Source organism: Scyliorhinus torazame, chromosome 6 (assembly GCF_047496885.1).
Source record: "Scyliorhinus torazame isolate Kashiwa2021f chromosome 6, sScyTor2.1, whole genome shotgun sequence".
NCBI classification, from domain to species: Eukaryota; Metazoa; Chordata; class Chondrichthyes; order Carcharhiniformes; family Scyliorhinidae; genus Scyliorhinus; species Scyliorhinus torazame.
The window spans coordinates 151,714,657-151,738,077 of NC_092712.1; the positions used below are offsets into that span (position 1 = coordinate 151,714,657).

The window sequence follows — 23,421 nt, forward strand, 5'->3', positions numbered from 1 at the left end:
TGGGAGTTGGCAAGGATAGAGGGCTCAAGGCTTGGTCCTTTGAAGAGAAGGGTGATGACAGCAGATCTGAAGGAGAGGGACAGAGCATGAGGAGAGAGAAGAGTCAACAACATCAGCTAACAGGGGTGTCAGAAGTTGGATGGTCAGTAGTTTAGTGAGAATTGGGTCAAGCGAACAGGAGGTAGTTTTCTTGGACAAAATGAGCTCAAAGAGGGCATGAGGGTGAAAATGAGAGAAAACGGAATGGGCGAGGGCAAAGGAAAGCCTTAGAGGCGGTTTGGTCCAGTGGGTTAGAGGAAGGGAGGGAAGTGGCAAGGGCCACTGATCAGATGCTGTCAATCTTGGTAACAAGGAGATCCATGAACTTGTTGTTTTAGATGAGGGTGGAGGAGACAGGGGAGAAGGGTTTAAAAATGCAGTTAGTCTGTGCAACACCTAAATGTACTAATTTTTTCAGGATGAACTGGTGACATAAAGCTTACACAGAGAATGGTGGAACATGTTCTACAATTCTTCACACAACAGGGAAGGGTATCACTAAGTTACTGAATCAATTTAGAACCATTAACCCAGAGGAGTGGATTCAAACCTATCATGGCGGTTGACGATTTTTAATTCAATTTAAAAACTGGTATCAGTACTCTTTTATTACACTTCTTTGTATGTTTCGATATACTACTGAGTGTAATATGGGTTACTCAAACCTTGGTTGCTGATGAGGTTTTCTGAATCTCGATGAAGGAGACTCGAACTCGTCCAGTAGTAACAAAAGGTTTATAGAGTAACTGTAACAATAATTGCGTGAGTTCATTACTTTAATATTAATACTAGTGATAAGGTCAACAAGATCTAAATACAGTAACTATGCTCAACTACACTAACATCTGAGCCAATCTTATACTCCTATCCTGGTCACAGTACACCCGATAGAGAGAGAGAGAGGCACAATGCGGTTGCTTTTATACCCCTGTTGGTCTGGCCCTCTAGTGATCATCTGGTGCTACTGATTACACATTAACCCCTTATGTACATGCACATAGAGATATCACTACAAGTACAGTGACAATGAAATTACTGGACTTTTATAAAAATCCATCTGGTTCACTAATGTCATTTAGGGATGGAAATCTGACGCCCAGACCTGGGGCTGCATTCTTTGTGCCTCGCCTGGCATGCTTTCAGTGGGGGAGGCACATAAAATAGGATGGATGACAACCCTACCACCTTCCTGCCCACCCCAAACGCATTCCATAGTACAGGGGGTGGGTAGGCCCAGAAATTGGCAACCTGACCCCCATATATAAATAAATAATTAGAACAAGCCCAATTGACCCCCGATAATATGCTTTCCACACCATAATAGTGAGCATGGGCAGTTGGGTAGGAGTGGGCATCCCCACTAAGAAAGTAACACCCCTTTCTTCCTACTTGCCTGCTCTGTAAAACCCACCACCCAATCCCACTCCCTAAACTGCTCAATACCCCACCTTCTTGGACCTGCTTGCAGCTACTGGCCAATCCGGTTATTCAGCAGCCCCTGTGAGTCGGACTTCATCCCCAGTAGGGGTGACTTGGTTTGCACCCCGCCCCCCTTATAATATGCAGCCCTTGTCTGGCCTAAATGTGACTCTAGACCCACAGCAATGTGGTTGGTCCTTAACTGTTCCACTGAAACAGCCAAGCAAGACACTGCTTTGTGTGGCTTGGTGTCGAAATGGACCCAGGTTCGATTCCCGGCTTGGGTCACTGTCTGTGCGGAGTCTGCACGTTCTCCCCATGTCTGCGAGGGTTTCCTCCGGGTGCTCCGGTTTCCTCCCACAAGTCCCAAAAGATGTGCTTGTAGGGTAAATTGGACGTTCTGAATTCTCCCTCAGTGTACCCAGATGCCAGGCGACTAGAGGATTTTCATAGTAACTTCATTGCATTGTTAATGTAAGCCGACTTGTGACACTAATAATGATTATTATTATTAAATGTTATTTGATAACACTCCTGTGGAGTATCCCCAGATGGTTCACTACATTTGTTTTGCAATATAAATTCATGTTGTTAAGGAAAAAGTGTCAAACCCCAATAGATCTGCCCAATTTTGACTCCCTCTTTCTCGTTCCCCCCCCACCCCCCACCAAACCTCTGGAATTGTGAAACTTCTATAATTCAGATTGCATTATTTCAACTTTCTAATTTATTTTACACTGATATGGAGATGCCACCGTTGGACTGGGGTGGGCACAGTAAGAAGTCTTACAACACCAGGCTAAAGACCAACAGGTTTATTTGGAATCACAAGCTTTCGGATCGTAGCTCCTTCATCAGGTGAGTGAAGAGGTACGTTACACAAACACAGCATATATAGACAAAGCCAATGATGCAAGATGATACTTCAAATGCGAGCCTTTGCAGGTATTAAGTCTTTATAGGTCTAGACGGTGTGACTGGAGAGAGGGATAATCACAGGTTAAAGAGGTGTGAATTGTCTCAAGCCAGGAGTTATTTTACACTGTAAGAGACTTTAAACATTTTTCTTTGCTACTCTGGATGGGGAAGTGGTCAAATTAAGTACTCTGACAATGTTCTATACTTGTGTCATTTCTGCCCTCCTCCTGTTGCCCCACCATTTTACAGGTATTGGTAATACACCACTTCTGCTGCACTTTTTCTAACAATAAGCTTGAATGACTGCAAAACTGATGGCATTTTGGGGTAGGATGTAAATTCAGTGTTTCACCAGTAATACGTGCAGAGACTTAAAAAGGATATAAACTCGATGTTTCAGCCGTGGGTCAAGTTAGCAGCAAGCACCCTGGCCTCTGAATCACAAAGTTTTGTATTCAAGTCCCATCCCAGTGCTTGAACACAAAACTCAAGGCTGACAATTCAGTGCAGTATTGAGGGAGCAGTACATTCCTGGAAGCGCCACTTTTGCACAAGACGTTAAACTGAGGCTCCATCTGCCTGCTCGGGATGATATAAAAGATCGCATGACACAATTTTAAAAAGCTAAAGCAGGAGTTCCCAAACTGTGGTCCGCAGAGCCCCGGGGGTCTGCGGAGGGATCTGGCGGCTGCTAAGTGACTGGCAAACACCGGTTCAAAAGAAGCAAGCGACAAATTTCAAAAGTAATTACTGCAATGGCCAGAGCAAGGCTTCTTGGGAGCACTGAATGTTGCTAGGCTGACTAGAACAAAGAACAATACAGCACAGAAACAGGCCCTTCAGCCCTCCAGGTCTGTACTGGTCATACCAAACTTTGCTAAAACCCTCAGCACTTCCTTGTGCCGTATCCCTCTATACCCATCCTATCCATGTGTTTGTCAAGATGCCTTTTGAACACCGTTAATGTATATGCTTCCACAACCTCCCCTGGCAACGTGTTCCTGGCCCTCACCATTTTCTGCATTAAAAAATCTGCCTCGCACATCTCCTCTAAACTTTGCCCCTAGGACCTTAAACTTATGTCCCCTGGTGACAGACCCCTCCACCCTGGGAAAGAGGGGCACTCTATCCATGCCCCTCATAATCTTGTAGACCTCTATCAGGTCACCCCTCAACCTCCGTCGTTCTAATGAAAAGTCAGAGACTATTCAGCCTCTCCACATAGCTAACACCCTCCAGACCAGGCAACATCCTGGTAAACCTCCTCTGCACCCTCCCCAAAGCCTCCACAGCCTTCTGGTAGTGTGGCGACCAGAATTGTGCGCAATATTTTAAGTGCAGCCTTACCAAGGTTCTATACAACTGTAGCATGACGTGCCAGTTTTCATACTCGATGCCCCGTCCAATGAAGGCAAGCATTCCGTATGCTTTCTCGACTATCTTGTCCACTTGTTGCCACCTTCAAAGATCTGTGGACCTACACGCCTAGATCTCTCTGACTTTTTATATTCTTAAGAGTTTTGCCATTTACTCAGAAACCATGTTAGGGAACTGGAGCTGGAGGAACTTTGGATCATTCGGGAGGCAGAGGTGGTCATAGATAGAAGCTTCAGGGATGTAGTTACTCCGAAGAATAAAGATAGATGGGTGACGGTGAGAGGGGCTGGGAGGAAGCAGTCAGTACAGGGATCTCCTGTGGTCGTTCCCCTTAGTAACAAATATACCGCTTTGGATACTGTTGGGGGGGGGGGTGGGGGGACTTACCAGGGGTGAGCCATGTGGTGCAGGTCTCTGGCACAGAGTCTGTCCCTGTTGCTCAGAAGGGAAGGGGGGAGAGAAGTAGAGCATTAGTCATTGGAGACTCCATAGTTAGGGGGATAGATAGGAGATTCTGTGGGACCGAGAGAGACTCGCGGTTGGTGTGTTGCCTCCCAGGTGCCAGGGTGCGTGATGTCTCGGATCGTGTTTTCGGGATCCTTAAGGGGGAGGGGGAGCAGCCCCAAGGCGTGGTCCACATAGGTACCAATGACATAGGTAGGCAAAGGGATAGGGATGTAAGGCAGGAATTCAGGGAGCTAGGGTGGAAACCTAGATCTAGGACAAACAGAGTTATTATCTCTGGGTTGTTACCCGTGCCACGTGATAGCGAGATGAGGAATAGGGAAAGAGAGGAGTTGAAAGCATGGCTACAGGGATGGTGCAGGAGGGAGGGTTTCAGATTTCTGGATAATTGGGGCTCATTCTGGGGTTGGTGGGACCTCTACAAACGGGGTGGTCTACACCTGGACCAGAGGGGTACCAATATCCTCGGGGGGAAATTTGCTAATGCTCTTCGGGAGGGTTTAAACTAGCTCAGCAGGGACTTGGGAACCTGAATTGTAGCTCCAGTATACAGGAGGTTGAGAGTAGTGAGGTCATGAGTAAGGTTTTAAAGTTGCAGGAGTGTACCGGCAGGCAGGAAGGTGGTTTAAAGTGTGTCTTCTTCAATGCCAGGAGCATCCGGAATAAGGTGGGTGAACCTGCGGCATGGGTTAGTACCTGGGACTTCGATGTTGTGGCCAATTTGGAGACATGGATAGAGCAGGGGCAGGAATGGTTGTTGCAGGTGCCGGGGTTTAGATATTTCAGTAAGCTCAGGGAAGGTGGTAAAAGAGGGGGAGGGGTGGCATTGTTAGTCAAGGACAGTATGACGGTGGCAGAAAGGACGTTTGATGAGGACTCGTCGATTGAGGTAGTATGGGCTGAGGTTAGAAACAGGAAAGGAGAGGTCACCCTGTTAGGGGTTTTCTATAGGCCTCCGAAAAGTTCCAGAGATGTAGAGGAAAGGATTGCAAAGATGATTCTGGATAGGAGCGAAAGCAACAGGGTAGTTGTTATGGGGGACTTTAACTTTCCAAATATTGACTGGAAACGCTATAGTTCGAGTACTTTAGATGGGTCCGTTTTTGTCCAATGTGTGCAGGAGGGTTTCCTGACACAGTATGTAGATAGGCCAAGGCGAGGCGAGGCCGTATTGGATTTGGTACTGGGTAATGAACCAGGACAGGTGTTAGATTTGGAGGTAAGTGAGCACTTTGGTGATAGTGACCACAATTCGATTACGTTTACTTTAGTGATGGAAAGGGATAGGTATATACCGCAGGGCAAGAGTTATATCTGGGGGAAAGGCAATTATATGATGCGATGAGGCAAGACTTAGGATGCATCGGATGGAGAGGAAAACTGCAGGGGATGGGCACAATGGAATTGTGGAGCTTGTTCAAGGAACAGCTACTGCGTGTCCTTGATAAGTAGGTACCTGTCAGGCAGGGAGGAAGTGGTCGAGCAAGGGAACCATGGTTTACTAAGGCAGTCGAAACACTTGTCAAGAGGAAGAAGGAGGCTTATGTAAAGATGAGACATGAAGGTTCAGTTAGGGCGCTCAAGAGTTACAAGTTAGCTAGGAAGGACCTAAAGAGAGAGCCAAGAAGAGCCAGGAGGGCACATGAGAAGTCTTTAGCAAGTAGGCTCAAGATAACCCTAAAGCTTTCTATAGATATGTCAGGAATAAACAAATGACTAGGGTAAGAGTAGGGCCAGTCAAGGACAGTAGTGGGAAGTTGTGCTTGGAGTCCGAGGAGATAGGAGAGGTGCTAAATGAATATTTTTCGTCAGTATTCACACAGGAAAAAGACAATGTTGTCGCGGAGAATACTGATATTCAGTCTACTAGACTAGAAGGGCTTGAGGTTCATAAGGAGGAGGTGTTAACAATTCTGGAAAGGGTGAAAATAGATAAGTCCCCTGGGCTGGATGGGATTTATCCTAGGATTCTCTGGGAAGCTAGGGAGGAGATTGCTGAGCCTTTGGCTTTGATCTTTAAGTCATCTTTGTCTACAGGAATAGTGCCAGAAGACTGGAGGATAGCAAATGTTGTCCCCTTGTTCAAGAAGGGGAGTAGAGACAACCCCGGTAACTATAGACCAGTGAGCCTTACTTCTGTTGTGGGCAAAATCTTGGGAAGGTTTATAAGAGATAGGGTGTATAATCATCTGGAAAGGAATAATTTGATTAGACATAATCAACACGGTTTTGTGAAGGGTAGGTCGCGTCTCACAAACCTTGAGTTCTTTGAGAAGGTGACCAAACAGGTGGATGAGGGTAAAGCAGTTGATGTGGTGTATATGGATTTCAGTAAAGCGTTTGAGAAGGTTCCCCACGGTAGGCTACTGCAGAAAATACGGAAGCATGGGATTCAGGGAGATTTAACAGTTTGGATCAGAAATTGGCTAGCTGGAAGAAGACAAAGGGTGGTGGTTGATGGGAAGTGTTCAGACTGGAGTCCAGTTACTAGTGATGTAAAACAAAGGATCTGTTTTGGGGCCACTACAGTTTGTCATTTTTATAAATGACCTGGAGGGGGGCATAGGATGGGTGAGTAAATTTGCAGATGACACTAAAGTCGGTGGAGTTGTGGACAGTGCGGAAGAATGTTACAAGTTACAGAGGGACATAGATAAGCTGCAGTGCTGGGCTGAGGTGTGGCAAATGGAGTTTAATGCAGAAAAGTGTGAGGTGATTCATTTTGGAAGGAATAACAGGAAGACAGAGTACTGGGCTAATGGTAAGATTCTTGGCAGTGTGGATGAGCAGAGGGATCTCGGTGTCCATGTATATAGATCCCTGAAAGTTGCCACTCAGGTTGAGAGGGTTGTTAAGAAGGCGTACGGTGTGTTAGCTTTTATTGGTAGAGGTATTGAGTTTCGGAGCCATGAGGTCATGTTGCAGCTGTACAAAACTCTGGTGTGGCCGCATTTGGAGTATTGCGTGCAATTCTGGTCACCGCATTATAGGAAGGATGTGGAAGCATTGGAAAGGGTGCAGAGGAGATCTACCAGAATGTTGCCTGGTATGGAGGGGAGATCTTATGAGGAAAGGCTGAGGGACTCGAGGCTGTTTTCATTAGAAAGAAGAAGGTTAAGAGATGACTTAATTGAGGCATACAAGATGATCAGAGGATTAGATAGGGTGGACAGTGAGAGCCTTTTTCCTCGGATGGTGATGTCTAGCACGAGGGGACATAGCTTTAAATTGAGGGGAGATAGATAAGACAGATGTCAGAGGTAGATTCTTTACTCCGAGTAGTAAGGGCGTGCAATGCCCTGCCTGCAACAGTAGTGGACTTGCCAACACTATGGGCATTCAAATGGTTATTGGATAGACATATGGACGATAAGGGAATAGTGTAGATGGGCTTTAGAGTGGTTTCACAGGTCGGCGCAACATCGAGGGCCAAAGGGCCTGTACTGCGCTGTAATGTTCTATATTTTCCCTCCCTATCAGGAGACCTATGCTTTGATTGCTCATTGGATTTATACCATCTCACTGTAGCTGGGCAGAAAAGCCAGCAGCCAAGTGAGAATCGATGCTGACAATGGAGCCACTGGCAAACAGAGATGACAAGAAGTGGGTTCAAGCCCGGAGAGACATGTGAATGGATAGGGAGATTTTGGGCCTTGGAGATTCGTGCATTAGAGAGAGGAGGGGGGGGGGGGGGGGGGATTCAGGCCTCGGAGAAGTGTGTATGAGGGAGGTGTACGGACCTCAGAGTTACGAAGGTGTGTTTGCGGGGGGGGGGGGGGGGGGTTAATTGTGTGAGGGGGTAAATGTGTGTAATAGAAAGAGGAGTGAGAGCTATGTGTGTGTGTGTGTGAGGGAGTGAGTGAGATGTGTGTGCAAGGGAGAGTGATGCCTGTGTCCGATACAAGAATCAGCTTTCCAGCACCTTTCCTTCCATTAAAAATAAGACTTAAAGTTTTTTTTATAAGACATTTCAATTATTACCAGATTGCCCACTCTTAAAGTGGGTACTATTTCCAAGGGTTAATGTCATGGGAAGGTAGTTTGGCCATGGATTGTGAGGGAGGCATGAGCTGAGAATGGACTTGTGACTGTGCCTCTTCCCAATACATATATAGATAGCAAAAAACTTGTTTACATTTGATTACCATGTTCGCATCTATTTTATGGCAAAATTAAAAGGAACAACAAGGTTTCTTGGGAGGTCACAAGGTATTCCACGGTTTATATAAAACTATCCCTGGTGTTCTGGCCAGTATTTATCAGATTACCTGGTTATCCTCACATTTCCATTTGTTGGCATTTGCGGAGTATAAATGAACTGCCATGTTTTCCACAACAGTAACCACACTTCAAAAGTACTTAATTGGTTGCAATTCTTTGAAATGATGCCATGCGATCTTTTACAACCACCAAGCAGACAGGTGGGGCTTTTATTTAACATCTCCTCTGAAAGGAGACCCCTCTGACAGCCCACCATGCCCTCAGGACTGCATTAGACAGTCAGCACTGATTTTTTGCATTCCACACCCTGGATTGGAACTTGAACCTGAACCTCAATGATTCAGATTATATTGATCAAGTTAATCCTCATAAAGGGGAGCATGGCGGTGCAATGGTTAGCACTGTTACCTCACGGCGCCGAGGTCCCAAGTTCGATCCCGGCTCTGGATCACTGTCCGTGTAAGTTTGCACATTCTCCCCGTGTTTGTGTGGGTTTCGCCCCCACAACCCAAAGATGTGCAGGGTGGGTGGATTGGCCACGCTAAAATTGCCCCTTAATTCATATTTTCCAATTAAGGGGTTGAGTACTCTTAATTTTTTTTTTTTTTTAAAGTTACTCCTCATAATTATGTAACTACACACTGAGCCACAGCATTTAATCAGATAATGAAATTGGAAGTTCAATAAATACTGGCTTATTCTATTATGAATTGATCTTTATTGTTTGTGTAATCAAAAATGCAAAATATCCCAAACTTTTCAAATATCTGACTTATTGTGACACCACGGTTTAAAAAAGGAGGTAGGCAGAAAGCGGGTAATTATAGGCCATCTGGCCCCCTTGGAAATAGTACCCACTTTAAGAGTGAGCTTAACTTCGGTAGTAGGGAAGATGCTGGAATCTATCATCAAGGTAGAAATAGCGAGGCATCTGGATGGAAATTGTCCCATTGGGCAGATGCAGCATGGGTTCATAAAGGGCAGGTCGTGCCTAACTAATTTAGTGGAATTTTTTGAGGACATTACCAGTGCGGTAGATAACGGGGAGCCAATGGATGTGGTATATCTGGATTTCCAGAAAGCCTTTGACAAGGCGCCACACAAAAGGTTGCTGCATAAGATAAAGATGCATGGCATTAAGGGGAAAGTAGTAGCATGGATAGAGGATTGGTTAATAGAAAGCAAAGAGTGGGGATTAATGGGTGTTTCTCTGGTTGGCAATCAGTAGCTAGTGGTGTCCCTCAGGGATCAGTGTTGGGCCCACAACTGTTCACAATTTACATAGATGATTTGGAGTTGGGGACCAAGGGCAATGTGTCCAAGTTTGCAGACGACACGAAGATGAGTGGTAAAGCAAAAAGTGCAGAGGATACTGGAAGTCTGCAGAGGGATTTGGATAGGCCAAGTGAATGGGCTAGGGTCTGGCAGATGGAATACAATGTTGACAAATGTGAGGTTATCCATTTTGGTAGGAATAACAGCAAAAGAGATTATTTAAATGATAAAATATTAAAACATGCTGCTGTGCATAGAGACCTGGGTGTGCTAGTGCAGGAGTCGCAAAAAGTTGGTTTACAGGTGCAACATGTGATTAAGAAGGCAAATGGAATTTTGTCCTTCATTGCTAGAGGGATGGAGTTTAAGACTAGGGAGGTTCTGCTGCAATTGTATAAGGGGTTAGTGAGGCCACACCTGGAGTATTGTGTTCAGTTTTGGTCTCCTTACTTGAGAAAGGACGTACTGGCACTGGAGGGTGTGCAGAGGAGATTCACTAGGTTAATCCCAGAGTTTAAGGGGTTGGATTACGAGGAGAGGTTGAGTAGGCTGGGATTGTACTTGTTGGAATTTAGAAGGATGAGGGGGGGATCTTATAGAAACATATAAAATTATGAAGGGAATAGATAGGATAGATGTGGGCAAGTTGTTTCCACTGGCGGGTGAAAATAGAACTAGGGGGCATAGCCTCAAAATAAGGGGAAGTAGATTTAGGACAGAGTTTAGGAGGAACTTCTTCACCCAAAGGGTTGTGAATCTATGGAATTCCTTGCCCAGTGAAGCAGTAGGGGCTCCTTCATTAAATGTTTTTAAAATAAAGATAGATAGTTTTTTGAAGAATAAAGGGATTAAAGGTTATGGTGTTCGGGCCGAAAAGTGGAGCTGAGTCCACAAAAGATCAGCCATGATCTCATTGAATGGTGGAGCAGGCTAGAGGGGCCAGATGGCCTACTCCTGCTCCTAGTTCTTATGTTCTTCTCCGTAAAATATCAATACAAAAGCAGCCAACAAAATTTCCTGCAGACTTGTGCGGACCTGTTATTATACGTATTGGAGTCAGACCATTACCTGCTTATAGCAATTGAACCTAGACTGGAGTTATACCTACAGCTGCATCCTCATCTGTCCCAGGAATGTCAGTCAAACTTTAAAATAGCAGAGGTGAAATTGATTTTGTTAGTCAGCATTAAAAAAATTCCAAAAGTTTTTAAAATTGCTACCTTGGATCCTGTTAAATTTTGCTTTACAACAGCTGCATTTGTGCTGTAGCTATTGCAAAGCTGTTTGGTGGAGATTCTCTTGGTGATGGTCTCACGTTTCTTGTCCAAGTGCTTCAAGCAATTTCACACCCCAAATGCAAAATTTAAACATTTTCATGTTAGCACAATGTAATGTAAATGACCTAAATTTGCTGTAATAGTGATCACATTAACGTATTTACCTAATATGTCCCATTGTAACATTTGAGATATAATTAGATCACATATTTCAGGCATATCGTAGAAAAGTGTAACATTTGATATAAAGTGGTTCTCAAACTTCTTTGGTTGAAGGATTAGCAATCATGAACACACCTCAACTAAATTAAAATATTCAATACCTGTCCAACTTGCATTTTGGTGCCCTTTCCTTGATCTTAAGTATTAAATATTCAAAGGGTTTCCCAACTTTGGTAATCTCAATTCAGCTACCACCGACCACCAGCATTGGTGACTGTAGGTCTACTGGCATTTATCTTGCCGTTTCTGTGCACATTCCCCTCAGATAGCCAGCTCACTCCATGCTGCACTCGGTGACTGCACTTCTCTTCGCGTTCGCACCTCCCATTCTCACGTTGCTCAACTATTTTGCAGATACCTTGGAGTCCCCATGAACTCCAGGTGGAGAAACACTGGTATAAGAGTTGATTAATGAACTGGAAGAGACAGGGCAAATGTCTTACTTAGATTGGAGAAGAGTCAAAAAGTCAACATGTGGGATGGGAGGGGAGTCAAAGTGCACCCTTTACTACCACCCTTGTTGGCATATATATTATTTGGACTACAAATCAAACCATACCATTAAAATATACTGATGACACAGAAGTAGAGGTAATTACAAATAACAAGGACTATAAAAGATGTCAGGAAACCATGTTAGCCAGGTTAACAGAAGGCACACACTTGGTAGATGAGTAAAGATAGAACCATAGAATTCCTACACAGTGCAGAAGGAGATCATTCAGCCATTAGAGTCTGCATCAGCCCTCTGAAAGAGCATCCTATCCAGGCCCACTACCCCGCCATGTAACCCCACCTAACCTACATATCTTGGACTGTGGGAGGAAACAGGAGCACCCATAGGAAACCCACACTGACACAGGGAGCAAGTGCAAACTCCACACAGATAAAACAGCCAAAGCCGGAATTGAATCCGGCTCCCTGGCGCTAACCACTGTGCTGCCTGTGTGATTAATGATGAGGAGGTGCCGGCGTTGGACTGGGGTGAGCACAGTAAGGAGTTTTACAACACCAGGTTAAAGTCCAATAGGTTTGTTTCAAATCACTAGCTTTCGGAGCACTGCGGAAGGAGCAGTACCCCAAAAGCTAGTGATTCGAAACAAACCGGTTGGACTTTAACCTGGTGTTGCAAGACTTCTTACTGTGTGATTAATAACACAGATGCCATACACTGTGGGAGAAAACAAAATCAAGGAATTGGGGCTTAACTTTAATGGAAAGACACGGAAGGATATGGGTGAACAAGGATGCATGTATGTGTCACATGTTAGATAAAAGTCATTAACACCAACAGAGTTTGGGTTTTATAAATAATAACATTAAGTACAAGGGGCTGGTTTAGCTCACTGAGCTAAATCGCTGGCTTTTAAAGCAGACCAAGGCAGGCCAGCAGCACGGTTCAATTCCTGTACCAGCCTCCCCGAACAGGCGCCGGAATGTGGCGACTAGGGGCTTTTCACAGTAACGTCATTGACTCGTGACAATAAGCGATTTTCATTTCATTTCAAGAGTAAAGAACTGATTACATAAAATGTACAGTACAGAAACAGGTCATTCAGCTGAACCTGTCCTCACCCCATTTCATCTAACCCTCATTCCAGGGACCATTCATGTAAATCTTTTCCTGCTCTAAAAACTTATTCCTATAGAAATTAAAGTAGTGAAGATTTCCTCAACAGGCATGTCTCTAAATTAGCCAAAATAAATTGGCATCTGATTGAAACCATGTTTTTTTTTAAAAATTGAGCTCAGGATTGTAAGAGAAAAATTTAAGCTGAAGAAAGGAATGAATTACTTGAGATTGCTCCTATACTTTGCAACAATTACAGTGTTTGTACTACAATACATTTCAAGACAAGTACTAACAAAAATAACACATTGACAGCATATCAGTGGAATTTGCAACTCACAAAACACCTCAGGTAAAATGTCTCATTTGCAATTTGTATTGGAATCGCAAATGTTTGCACGAAGAATTTTTCACATTGCTAGATTGTTTTCCATTTGTGTCACTTACAACATGATCTAAACCAGCAAGCATTCTTCCCCTCTCATCTCCACAGAACGACTATTGAAAATTAAAATCGCTTGTCACAAGTAGGCTTCAAATGAAGTTATTGTGAAAAGTCCCTAGTCGCCACATTCCAGCGCCTGTTCGGGGAGGCTGTTACAGGAATTGAACCGTGCTGCTGGCCTGCTTGCAAAGCCAGTGATTTAACCCTATGCTAAATAGCCCCTATTATTCCGTGTGACACCCTGATTCATTCCCCCAAGTTTGGCTCACTGGGCTAAATCGCTGGCTTTTAAAGCAGACCAAGGCAGGCCACAGCAGCACGGTTCGATTCCAGTACCAGCCTCCCCGAACAGGCGCTGTAGTGTGGCGACTAGGGGCTTTTCACAGTAACTTTGTTGCAGTGTTAATGTAAGCCTACTTGTGACATTAATTATTGATTCATCTTATGCCACACTTTTGCCCATGGCCCTATACCACCCTACCATGCAAAACAGTGATTTGTGTACCAATATTCGCAAATATAGAAGTCCCCCTCCCAGTCTGTGTCAGGTTTCACCTTGTGTAGAGTACAAAAAACTTCACTTTTAACATTCCCGCTGTTATTCTACATTAGTCATTTTCGTGAGGGTTAATTTGCAGATATATTGATAAAGCTGCTCTGTAAAGGCATCTGTGGAGAATGTTTGAAGGACTCGATTCCTTCCAGCCTCTCCCATCTTTGCCCGTAAATCGGGAGCCTTGACAAGTTTTTCCATGGCTTCAGCGAAAGAGTCGGGTGACGGCGGCAGGAGGAAGCCGGTGACCTGATGGACCACCGACTCCAGGGGCCCGCCCGAGTTGACGGCGATGACCGGCCGCCGGCTGTACATGGCCTCCAGGGGGACGATGCCGAAGTGCTCGTTGCTGGGAGTGTACAGGACGCAGGCGCTCCGGCGGAGGAGGGAGACTTTCTGGCGGTCTGAGAAGGAGCGGATGAAGGTCACCCTGTCGGCCAGCTGCAGGCTGCTCGCCGTCTCCTGCAGCTCCCGGTAATGCTCGACGTTTTCCAACAGCCGCTGGTCGTAGCCGCCGGCCAGGACCAGGTGGACCCGCTGCCAGTCCGCCTGGCTCAGCCTGTTCCGCAGCGAGTGCAGGGCCTCCAGGGCCAGGCCCAGGTTCTTCTTCCTCTCGAAGCGGTTGATGGAGAGGAAGAGCAAGTCGCGGCCGGGGGGCAGAGGCGGCTCCTCCTGCTCACCGGCCGCCGCCTCCCGGTCCAGGGCGGAGAAGTTGAGGGACGGGTAGAGGACGTCGGGCTGCAGGCGGGACAGGGAGCGGAAAGTCCGCCTGAAGACTCCGGCCGTGAACTTGCTGTTGACCAGCACCAGGTCGGCCAGGCCGGTGGTGTATTCCTCCAGCCAGTCAATGGGGAGGCGGTAGAGCCGCTTGCAGAGCGTGGGTCTCCCGGTCAGCAGCTGGTCGGGGAAGTGGCAGTAGAAGAGGACCCGCTTGACTCTCCGGCACAACCTGAGCACGGGGATACAGGCCGACACCTGGTCGCAGAAAACCACATCGAACTCGGCGCCGCTGAGGAAGACCAGGTAAGCGGCCACGTACAACATCCGCAGGTAGGCGCACAGGGCCGAGCAGCGGCCCAGCAGAGTGCGGGGCAGCCAGTCCCCCACACAGTGCACACCGAGCGCCGGCCGCCGGCACTCCGAGAAGCAGTGCGCAGGGTCAAAGTGAGCCGTCCAGATCTGCACCCGGCAACCGCGCCTGCGCAACGCCAGCGCCGCGTCCACCACCAGCCGCTCGGCGCCGCCGATCCCCAGGTCCGGGTGCAGGAACACCACGCTCACCATGGTCCCTCGCGTTCGTTTTTTCCCTCTGTCCCGGGGCTCCGGCCGCACCGTCTCCCGGTATCAGTCACCGGGTGCCCGTCCCACCGCCGCGTCATCACCACCCACCCAGCTGTCCTCAGCGAAGCCTGAATGCAGAAACAAAAAGCTGAGTGAATGGTTCATTATCAGCTTAAAGGGCCGTAAGTTAACCAGCTAACCGGTGCGGGTTGTTTTCTTCATCGTGCTAATATCCATTTGACCGTATTTTGTCGTGTTTTATTTTGTCAGGCGGTGTAAGGACGCTAACTGAGTGGAAAGGGTCCTGAGTTGTGTGTCGTGGCCACATTAGGGGAGCAGCGGCTCGAGCGGAGCAGAGTGGACTCGAAAGGATCCCAGAGGAACGGAGTGCAGCGCACGGCGTCAACATGGTAAGAAGGCCATTGTCGTGGGCATGCCACCGCGAGCATCTCCAGGGAGAGCTTTCATGGCTGGTTCAGAGTTCCCGGGGCTGGTGGCTGCAACAACGACTTAGCGACTGGTACAGAGCAATGGAGACCCAACAGCCTCACCAAGGTGTCCAGTCTCTGGCCGCCGCAAATTCCTCTTTCATCAGCATTGCCCCACTGTCAGGAGGAAGTGCTTGTCCCCAATCTCCTGTGTGAGATTATGTGCTCCAGCAATAACAATTTGTTTGCTTTGAACTCATCAAAAGTTTCCTGGTTTACAGCAACGCCACGTCAGCAGTAATTCAAACTCAGATGGCTTTAAATAAGTCAGATTTGTTTGCAGTAGTGTATTTTTAAGTGCGGATTTTTTTATTTGAATAGTCACTAAATGAAAGGGGCTTACAGCATATGAAATGATAGGGTGCAATACATTGGTATAAACGGGAGAGTGGTTTCGGTTTTCATTCCCCGATCTTTGAATTCAGCAATTGCAGTTTTGTTTGTAATACTTTGTTTATCACAGTGGCAATTCTCTCTTATCTTCGTTTTAGAGCAATTGAAATAAAATGTGTGATGGAGCAAAGACTGGTGAGAGGGAGAGAATTCAGTATCTTGTTCTGTGCTTCATAACTTGCACGTTGATATATTCCCAAGTTCCATAGAATCCCTCCAGTGCCCATTCGGCCCATTGAGTCTGCAACAACCCTCAGAGTGTTGCCAATCGGCACCAGAGTCGCCACCATTGTTGCCAATTAATAATGATGCTCTTTAGAGTCACCAGGTATCAAACGATACCACCACAAGGCTTTACCGGATATCGATCAAAGGACCACACAACCAGTTAGTCAGTTCCAAGTTCAAAGATGGTTTAGTTACACACAAGGATTACTTTGACATGCAACACAAAACACTACAAGTTAAACTACAATAACCTATACTTAACTTCAGGGCAACCGGCTCTGTGCAGATGGACAAGGCCTTTGTCCAGCTCTTGCGTGGCTGGGTGGAAGAAGTGGCTCTGTTTCTGCTGGGCTCATCCGTCTGTTAACGATCGTTGGTCTTGAACTTGTCTGTCTGGTCGTTATGCTGCACTTAGGTTGGCATAGGCCTGATCCAAGAGAGACCGAGCACATGGCTGTCTCTTCTTACCCCTTAGGGATTTTGCGCTCTTTGGGGTGGTCCTTAACTTGGACCCAATAATTTGACAGGCTTCGATCACTGCCTTCTATTTTGGCCAAAAAAGGGGTGGGTGCCTTGATGGCTGGGCGTGTCCTTAGCGGTCAATGACCTTGGCTGTTTGCGCTCCCTGAGTAAAGGGAGTGGCGCCGATTAGTCTGTATCGGTTACCTGAGTACAGTTCTTTTGTTCTGGGGAAATGGGCCATTAGAATGCAAACGAGCGAGGGTTTCGATCGCGTCTAACTATCTGGGTTGTAAATATACACACAAGCTCTGAGTCTGTCTGAGTCCTAGGTTGGCCATAATTCCCATGGTCCTTTGCAGGTAGCCATCTGAGATGGCTAACGACCACACTACCTAGGCCCACTACCCCACCCTATCCTCGTGCCACAGCTTTGGACACTTAAGGGGCAATTTAGAATGGCCAACCCACCTAACCTGCACATCTTTGGGCCCTGTTATTGAGTTTGATGATTTTATGAACGCATACAGAGGAGAGACAGATGATACTGTGTTGTCGTGACCTGTTTAATAACTATTCCAAGTCCACTAGTCGCAAAATCTCGACTGATAGTTCAGGGCAGTACTGAAAAAGTTACATTATTGGACATGCCCTCTTTGACGAACTATTAAACTGAAGCCCTGTGTGCTGAAAAATCTCTGTTCATCTGCCTGTGAAAATGAATAATGATGGCTTTGATGAAAGGTCATCTACCTGAAACATTTAACTCTTTCCCCCCCCCCCCCCCCCCCCCCCATTGATGCTGTCACACCTGCTGATTACTTTCAGCATTTTCTGTTATTGATGGCAGCTAGTGAACATGTTCCATGCACACATCCTGACACTAACCACATCCCTTTCAATATGCTACTATCTCCACAGTAATCCCTTTGACTAACCGAGCATGTTTGTGAATCTTGACCTGGAAACTATGGGATTTAAAATGGCAATGAAGAATGGATCGATATATTTATGATTTGTAGATAGTTACCTCCTTTCAATTTACTGTGCTGTTATCCTTTGAAACCCAAGATCAAGAAAACGTTTTGATTCACTACTGCTGTGCAGGTGCCATGTTTGTAATCTATGGCACAAATTCACTGCTATTTGGAAACAAAATGATTAATACAAACTAATATTTTGGTTGTGCACTTCCATCTGCTGTCTTGGTAGGTTTATACTTTGGATTTCTGTAAATGTTGTATGGAATGAACATTTTATTTTTATTTTATCAGTACTAACATCTTGTTTTGCCCTTTTCAGCCTGGACCTGCTGCAAGTGCAACAAATGTCGGCGCCTCTAGCCGATCGCCCAGTAAAGCTGTAGCACCCCGGGCTGCTGGTGGTGGATCCACAGTGAGGCAAAGGTAAATAGTTTGGGGCAGGCACAATATTAAATGATACCGTACATTTGGACTCAGTAGTATCCAACCAACATGACAGTGGATTACAAGTTGGATACTGTTAGATTTATATAGTGATGATTTGATTACTAATGGGAAGTGAACAGTTGCTAATAACTAAGCAAGTCAGTGCCCAATAAAAGATAGCCTTAAGCAACCTTTTAAGGTCAAGAGTTATGCTTGAGATAAACAAGTACAAAATAATCTCCTCAATCTTCTGCACTTGGAATACAGTACATTCCTCCCACTTATATATTTTAATGCAAATATGAGCAATTAAGGATTTTGTAAATTTAATATTGCAAAGTAGTTTATTTCATGCCAGTAACTGTTAACTGTTTTAATGATTTTCATTTCATTTTCTAAGTTGTGACTTCAATTAAATTTTTGTGAGGCAAAATATTAAATATAATAGAAAGTGTGGGAATGGATCAGCACAGGAGCATTTGACAAAGGAACAAAGTTAATGCTTTGAGTATAACTTCATGAGATCTATGTAGTTTTAGTATTTGTTGTCTTGAGAAATTGCTATTTCCTCTTATGATAGTGAAATGTAGGGATTATTAAGAATCTATTTGATGGCAGTGAGAAATGTTTTTTTATTAGATGAGTGAAATGTGTATGTTAAATAGTTTTACATATGAAAGTATTGAGTTCCTTGATACATAAGGAGTAAGAAGATGGTGTGATTGTTTGATTTGGAAGGCCAATGGTATTTCATTTCATAGAATTTACAGTGCAGAAGGAGGCCATTCGGCCCATCGAGTCTGGACCGGCTCTTGGAAAGAGCACCCTACCCAAGGTCAACACCTCCACCCGATCCCCATAACGCAGTAACCCCACCCAACACTAAGGGCAATTTTGGACACTAAGGGCAATTTATCATGGCCAATCCACCTAACCTGCACATCTTTGGACTGTGGGAGGAAACCGGAGCACCCGGAGGAAACCCACGCACACACTGGGAGGATGTGCAGACTCCGCATAGACAGTGACCCAAGCCAGAATCGAACCTGGGACCCTGGAGCTGTGAAGCAATTGTGCTATCCACAATGCTACCGTGCTGCCCTTTAATATATACTGGCCTTCATTGCAAGAGGACTGGACTACATGATCAAGGATGTTTTACTGCAGCTGTACAGGGTCTTGGTGAGACCACAGCTGGAATAATATGCGCTGTTCTGGTCCCCTTATCTCAGAAAGATATACTTTCCATAGAGGGAATGCAGTGAAGGTTCACTGGGCTGATTCCTGGGATGGTAGAATTGTTGTATGAAGAGAGATTGGGTTGACTGGGCCTGTATTGACTGGGATTCCGAAGGATGAGAGGGGATCTAATTGAAATCGTATAAAATTCTGACAGGACTGACAGACTGGATACAGGGATGTTGTTTCCTCCGGCTGGGAGGGGGGTCCAGAGCAAGGGGTTGCAATCTCTGGATACAGGGTAGACCATTTAGGACTGAGATGAGGAGAAAACTCACTCGGAGGGTGGTGAACCTGTGGATTTCACGACCACAGAAGGCTGTGGAGGTCAAATCACTGAATATATTGAAGAAGGAACTGGATTTCTAGACTCTTAAGGTCTCGTGGGCCATGGAGAGAGCGCTGGAGTATGGTGTTGAGATAGGGGATCAGCCACAATCATGTTGAATGGCAAGCAAGTTTGAAGAGCCAAACAGCCTACTATATTTTCTATGTTTCTATGTGACATGGTAACAAGCTATACAGAACAGAAGATCATTGGTTTGAGTCTTGGGCTGAGCTGAGTAAAGCAGTTCAGTTGGAGCAGTCCAGCCTGGTGTGCCAGAGAAAGTGGGGGGGTGGGGGGGAAATGATTGTTATGTGACTATTTTGGAAATTGTGCATGTGGACATCTGCTGAGGAAAAGGTCGCGTTTGATTATGATGCTTTCCATAAATTACTGACACAGTATGACCTTGCCCCATTCATGAAGAATGGATATTTATGCTAAGCAATGGAGGTTTCTTGGTGCCTGCTGAACAATACTGCAGAAAGAATAATTGCTTTTCAGAGAAATAAAAGATGTTAAATTCTTGCACTTTTGCCTTTTAGGAAACAGTTGCTATATTGAGATTTAAAAAAATTTGTTAAGTGTATTTCAGGTCTTTACGGCTGGCTGTTGGACGCAATGTGTACTGATCTTATTAAAATTTGGCAGTGTTCAGAAGGCCGGTTTCCAGATTATGGAAGGAGTAAATTGTGACAAATGTGGGGGGCTTTGTTTACTACAATTGTAACTAAATGCATAACCATTTGACAAATAAAGCGATGTGAACATCTAAATCAGTTCTTTAATAGTGTTTTTAAAACTTTTTTTCCGGGGACCCATTTTTACCAACTGGCCAACCTTTGCGACCCACGCCGGCTGACCTGCGCGACCCACCATTTTCTCTAACCTCGTTTGTTGCTGACAAAAATGGAGGAAATGGTTTTGAGTCCCTTTGGTCCCCCCGAACTTGAAACAAAAGGCTGCGACCATATAACACCAAATGCAGCCGCACTGTGCATGCGTGCCCAATCATCGGTGCGCATGCTCCTAGTCCTGCGCATGCGCACCGATGATCGGGAACGCATGCGCGATGCGGCCAAATTTTTGTTATCTGTTCCTGGCCATTTTGAAGGCCGCTCGCAGCCGGCATTATTAAAAGCCTGCTGTTGCACGCGGATTTGCGTGATCGGGAGCGCCGTGATGGATGGCTCCACGGCCCTCACGACACCCGCCCGCGACCCACCTGCGCGTCGCGCCCCCGAGTTTGACAATGCCTGCTTTAATAGGATGTGAACATTAATATGTTGTGTTAAAGCACGTGGCTTTGAGGAAAATCAAATTATATAAGATATTGACTTGAAGAGTGTGCTACTGTGAAATGGAGAAAATATTGTCATATCAATAAATGCTGGTATTGTTGATTTTAAAGTACTGCATTTTATTGGAATGCTAATTCCAATGCACGGTGGCACACTGCAGAGATCCGGGTTCAATTCTGGCGTTCGGTCACAGTGGTGTTTGTACGTTCTCTCGATGTGGGTTTCTTCCGGGTGCTCCTGTTTCCTCCCACAGTCCAAAGATGTGCACGTTAGGTGGATTGGCCATAATCAATTGTCGCTTAATGTCCAGGGATGTGCAAGTTAGGTTATGGCATTACGGGGATAATAATCTTTATTGTCACAAGTAGGCTTACATTAACACTGCAATGCAATTACTGTGAAAATCCCCTCGTCACCACATTCCGGCGCCTGTTCGGGTATACCAAGGGAAAATTCAGAATGTCCAATTTACCTAACAGGCACATTTTTCGTGACTTGTGGGAGGAAATTGGAGCACCTGGAGGAAACCCGTGCAGACACAGGGAGAACCTGCAGACTCGGTACAGACAGTGACCCAAGCCGGGAATCGAACCTGGGCCCCTGGCGCTGTGAAGTAACAGTGCTGACCACTGGTACCGTGGGCAGGGTGGATGGGTGAGTGGACCTAGGTAGGGTGCTCTTGCAAGGGGTCGGTGCAGACTCGATGGGTCGAATGGCCTCCTTCTGCACTGTAGGGATTCTATGATTCTAATTTTGAAGATGTTGGGAAATTGAGTAATTAGTTGGATAAAACACATTGTGAAAATCAAGTTTTAGCACCACAAAATATTTTGCAAATATTTTTGTTTCATCTCCCTCACAAAAATAAAGTAAAAGAAACTGAATTTCCTTGTTAATATTGGTGGCAAACTCCATTTAAGTAAAAACTGGTGTAACGTATCGGGGAGGGGGGGAAATGCAGATTGGTGATTCATGTTTCTAAGCGCAGATCCGAGCAAAGGAGGCTAATGAGAAACGATTACTCTTTGTTTATTGGTAATGTTATGGGCGAGGCGTTTTCAGAACCCCAAAATGTATCATGGAGTTCAACCAACTTCTCCCTTTAATGGATTTGTTGCTTTTCCGAGCACACAGCTTTTTCCTTAGGTGTGGGATTACAATTATGGACACGTGGGTTTTTTTAAACACAAAACACTGTTTATTCCATGAACTCAACTTAACATCTCAAATAAACATTGGATCTCTTAACACCCCTTACTTCAAAAAATATTGCAACAGTAAATAATTCCTCAAAATGTTCCTTCAAATTTCCAAGAGACTTAACACCTTTAAACAAAATCACATCAGGTTAAAGGCTTTACTTTAAATCCCCCAAATGATCCAGATATAGTCTTTCATGGCAGAGATCTAGCTCACTGCAAAACACAGACACATACCCAGCTCTTTTCAAAACTTGCAGCTCTCTGGAAACACAGACACACACAGCTTTTTAAACTGAAACTAAAAACCTGCAAAATGGCTGACCTCAGCTCCACCCACTCTCTGACATCACTGTTTTCTTAAAGGTACATTGCTTAAACATCCATGTCTTAAAGGTACCCTCACATGACACCCCCCCCCCCCCCCCAACCAAGAAAAAAAAAAAAACCATCAACTTCAAGATGGTTTCATTTTTCACTTTTGCACCATCCACTAAGAAATGTACACATTAAATATACCTTTTCGTTTTTTAAAAAAACAACACATACAAACAGGTATAATAATATGGTCCATTTTTCTTTGTTCTTCTTCCTCCAACCAAAATCCTTCTCAATTGGCAGACTCTTTGAACGAAGTCTCTGCACGATCCATCTACTCCTCGGCATTTCTCTTTAGAATCAGATACTTGAGTTCAATCTGATCACAGAGTCCCTTGCAATTCTCCAGTACAGGAACATTGGTGATCACAGCTGTCAGGCAGTCAAATGTCAAATCCCAAGTTTCTTTACCCGTCAGTCTGGCCTCAATAAAAGTCGAGATGGATTTGCAAGTACAGCATTAGTTATTTTAATTAGCTTGCAAGCTTTCCTCAATTCTCAGGAGCACGAAGCACATCCTGCTCCGTAGACTTCTGGAATCAAGTGAGGATGTAGAACAAAGGAGTCTGTACTGATACATTCAAATGGCATCAAGTTTCATATACACGATGCCCATAGGTCATCCTATATCCCTCCTGACCTGTTGATATATTCTGATTGGCTCACTTCCAATCCCTTCCTCTGGCCCCTATTACCCAGCATCCTTTTCTCCTCCTTTGGTGGACACACACCTCTTCCTGCTTTGCCATGCGGTCTGAAATCCTTTGTCTGTGAACTCACCAGAATTAGACTGGCCTACCTCTACATGACATTAACTAATATCTCTAAAGTAACTATTTTATATCACATTCGTCAAAATGCATGTAGAAAGGGCAGCACGGTAGCACAAGTGATTAGCACTGTGGCTTCACAGCGCCAGGGTCCCAGGTTCGATTCCCTG

The 23,421-nt window shown here is 45.3% G+C and overlaps 2 protein-coding genes across 2 annotated transcripts in view; one reads left to right on the top strand and one right to left on the bottom strand.

The window, feature by feature from the left end:
- Positions 1-2,258: 2,258 nt before the first annotated feature.
- Positions 2,259-15,229, bottom strand: alg2 (ALG2 alpha-1,3/1,6-mannosyltransferase). The gene has a single exon (XM_072508915.1). It carries the CDS (start codon positions 15,063-15,065, stop codon positions 13,827-13,829), a length of 1,239 nt encoding a protein of 412 aa, XP_072365016.1. The 5' UTR covers positions 15,066-15,229; the 3' UTR covers positions 2,259-13,826.
- sec61b (SEC61 translocon subunit beta) overlaps positions 14,787-23,421 on the top strand; it is a 43,401-nt gene continuing 34,766 nt past the window's right edge. The window contains exons 1-3 of the mRNA XM_072508916.1: positions 14,787-14,804; positions 15,333-15,472; positions 17,933-18,036. Coding sequence (XP_072365017.1) covers positions 15,470-15,472; positions 17,933-18,036 — 107 coding nt within the window. The 5' untranslated portion in view covers positions 14,787-14,804; positions 15,333-15,469. The remainder of the gene's footprint in view (positions 14,805-15,332; positions 15,473-17,932; positions 18,037-23,421) is intronic.

Bases quoted from the DNA above. Each gene is read 5' to 3' on its own strand.
- alg2 (XM_072508915.1), bottom strand. From the start codon at position 15,065: ATGGTGAGCGTGGTGTTCCTGCACCCGGACCTGGGGATCGGCGGCGCC.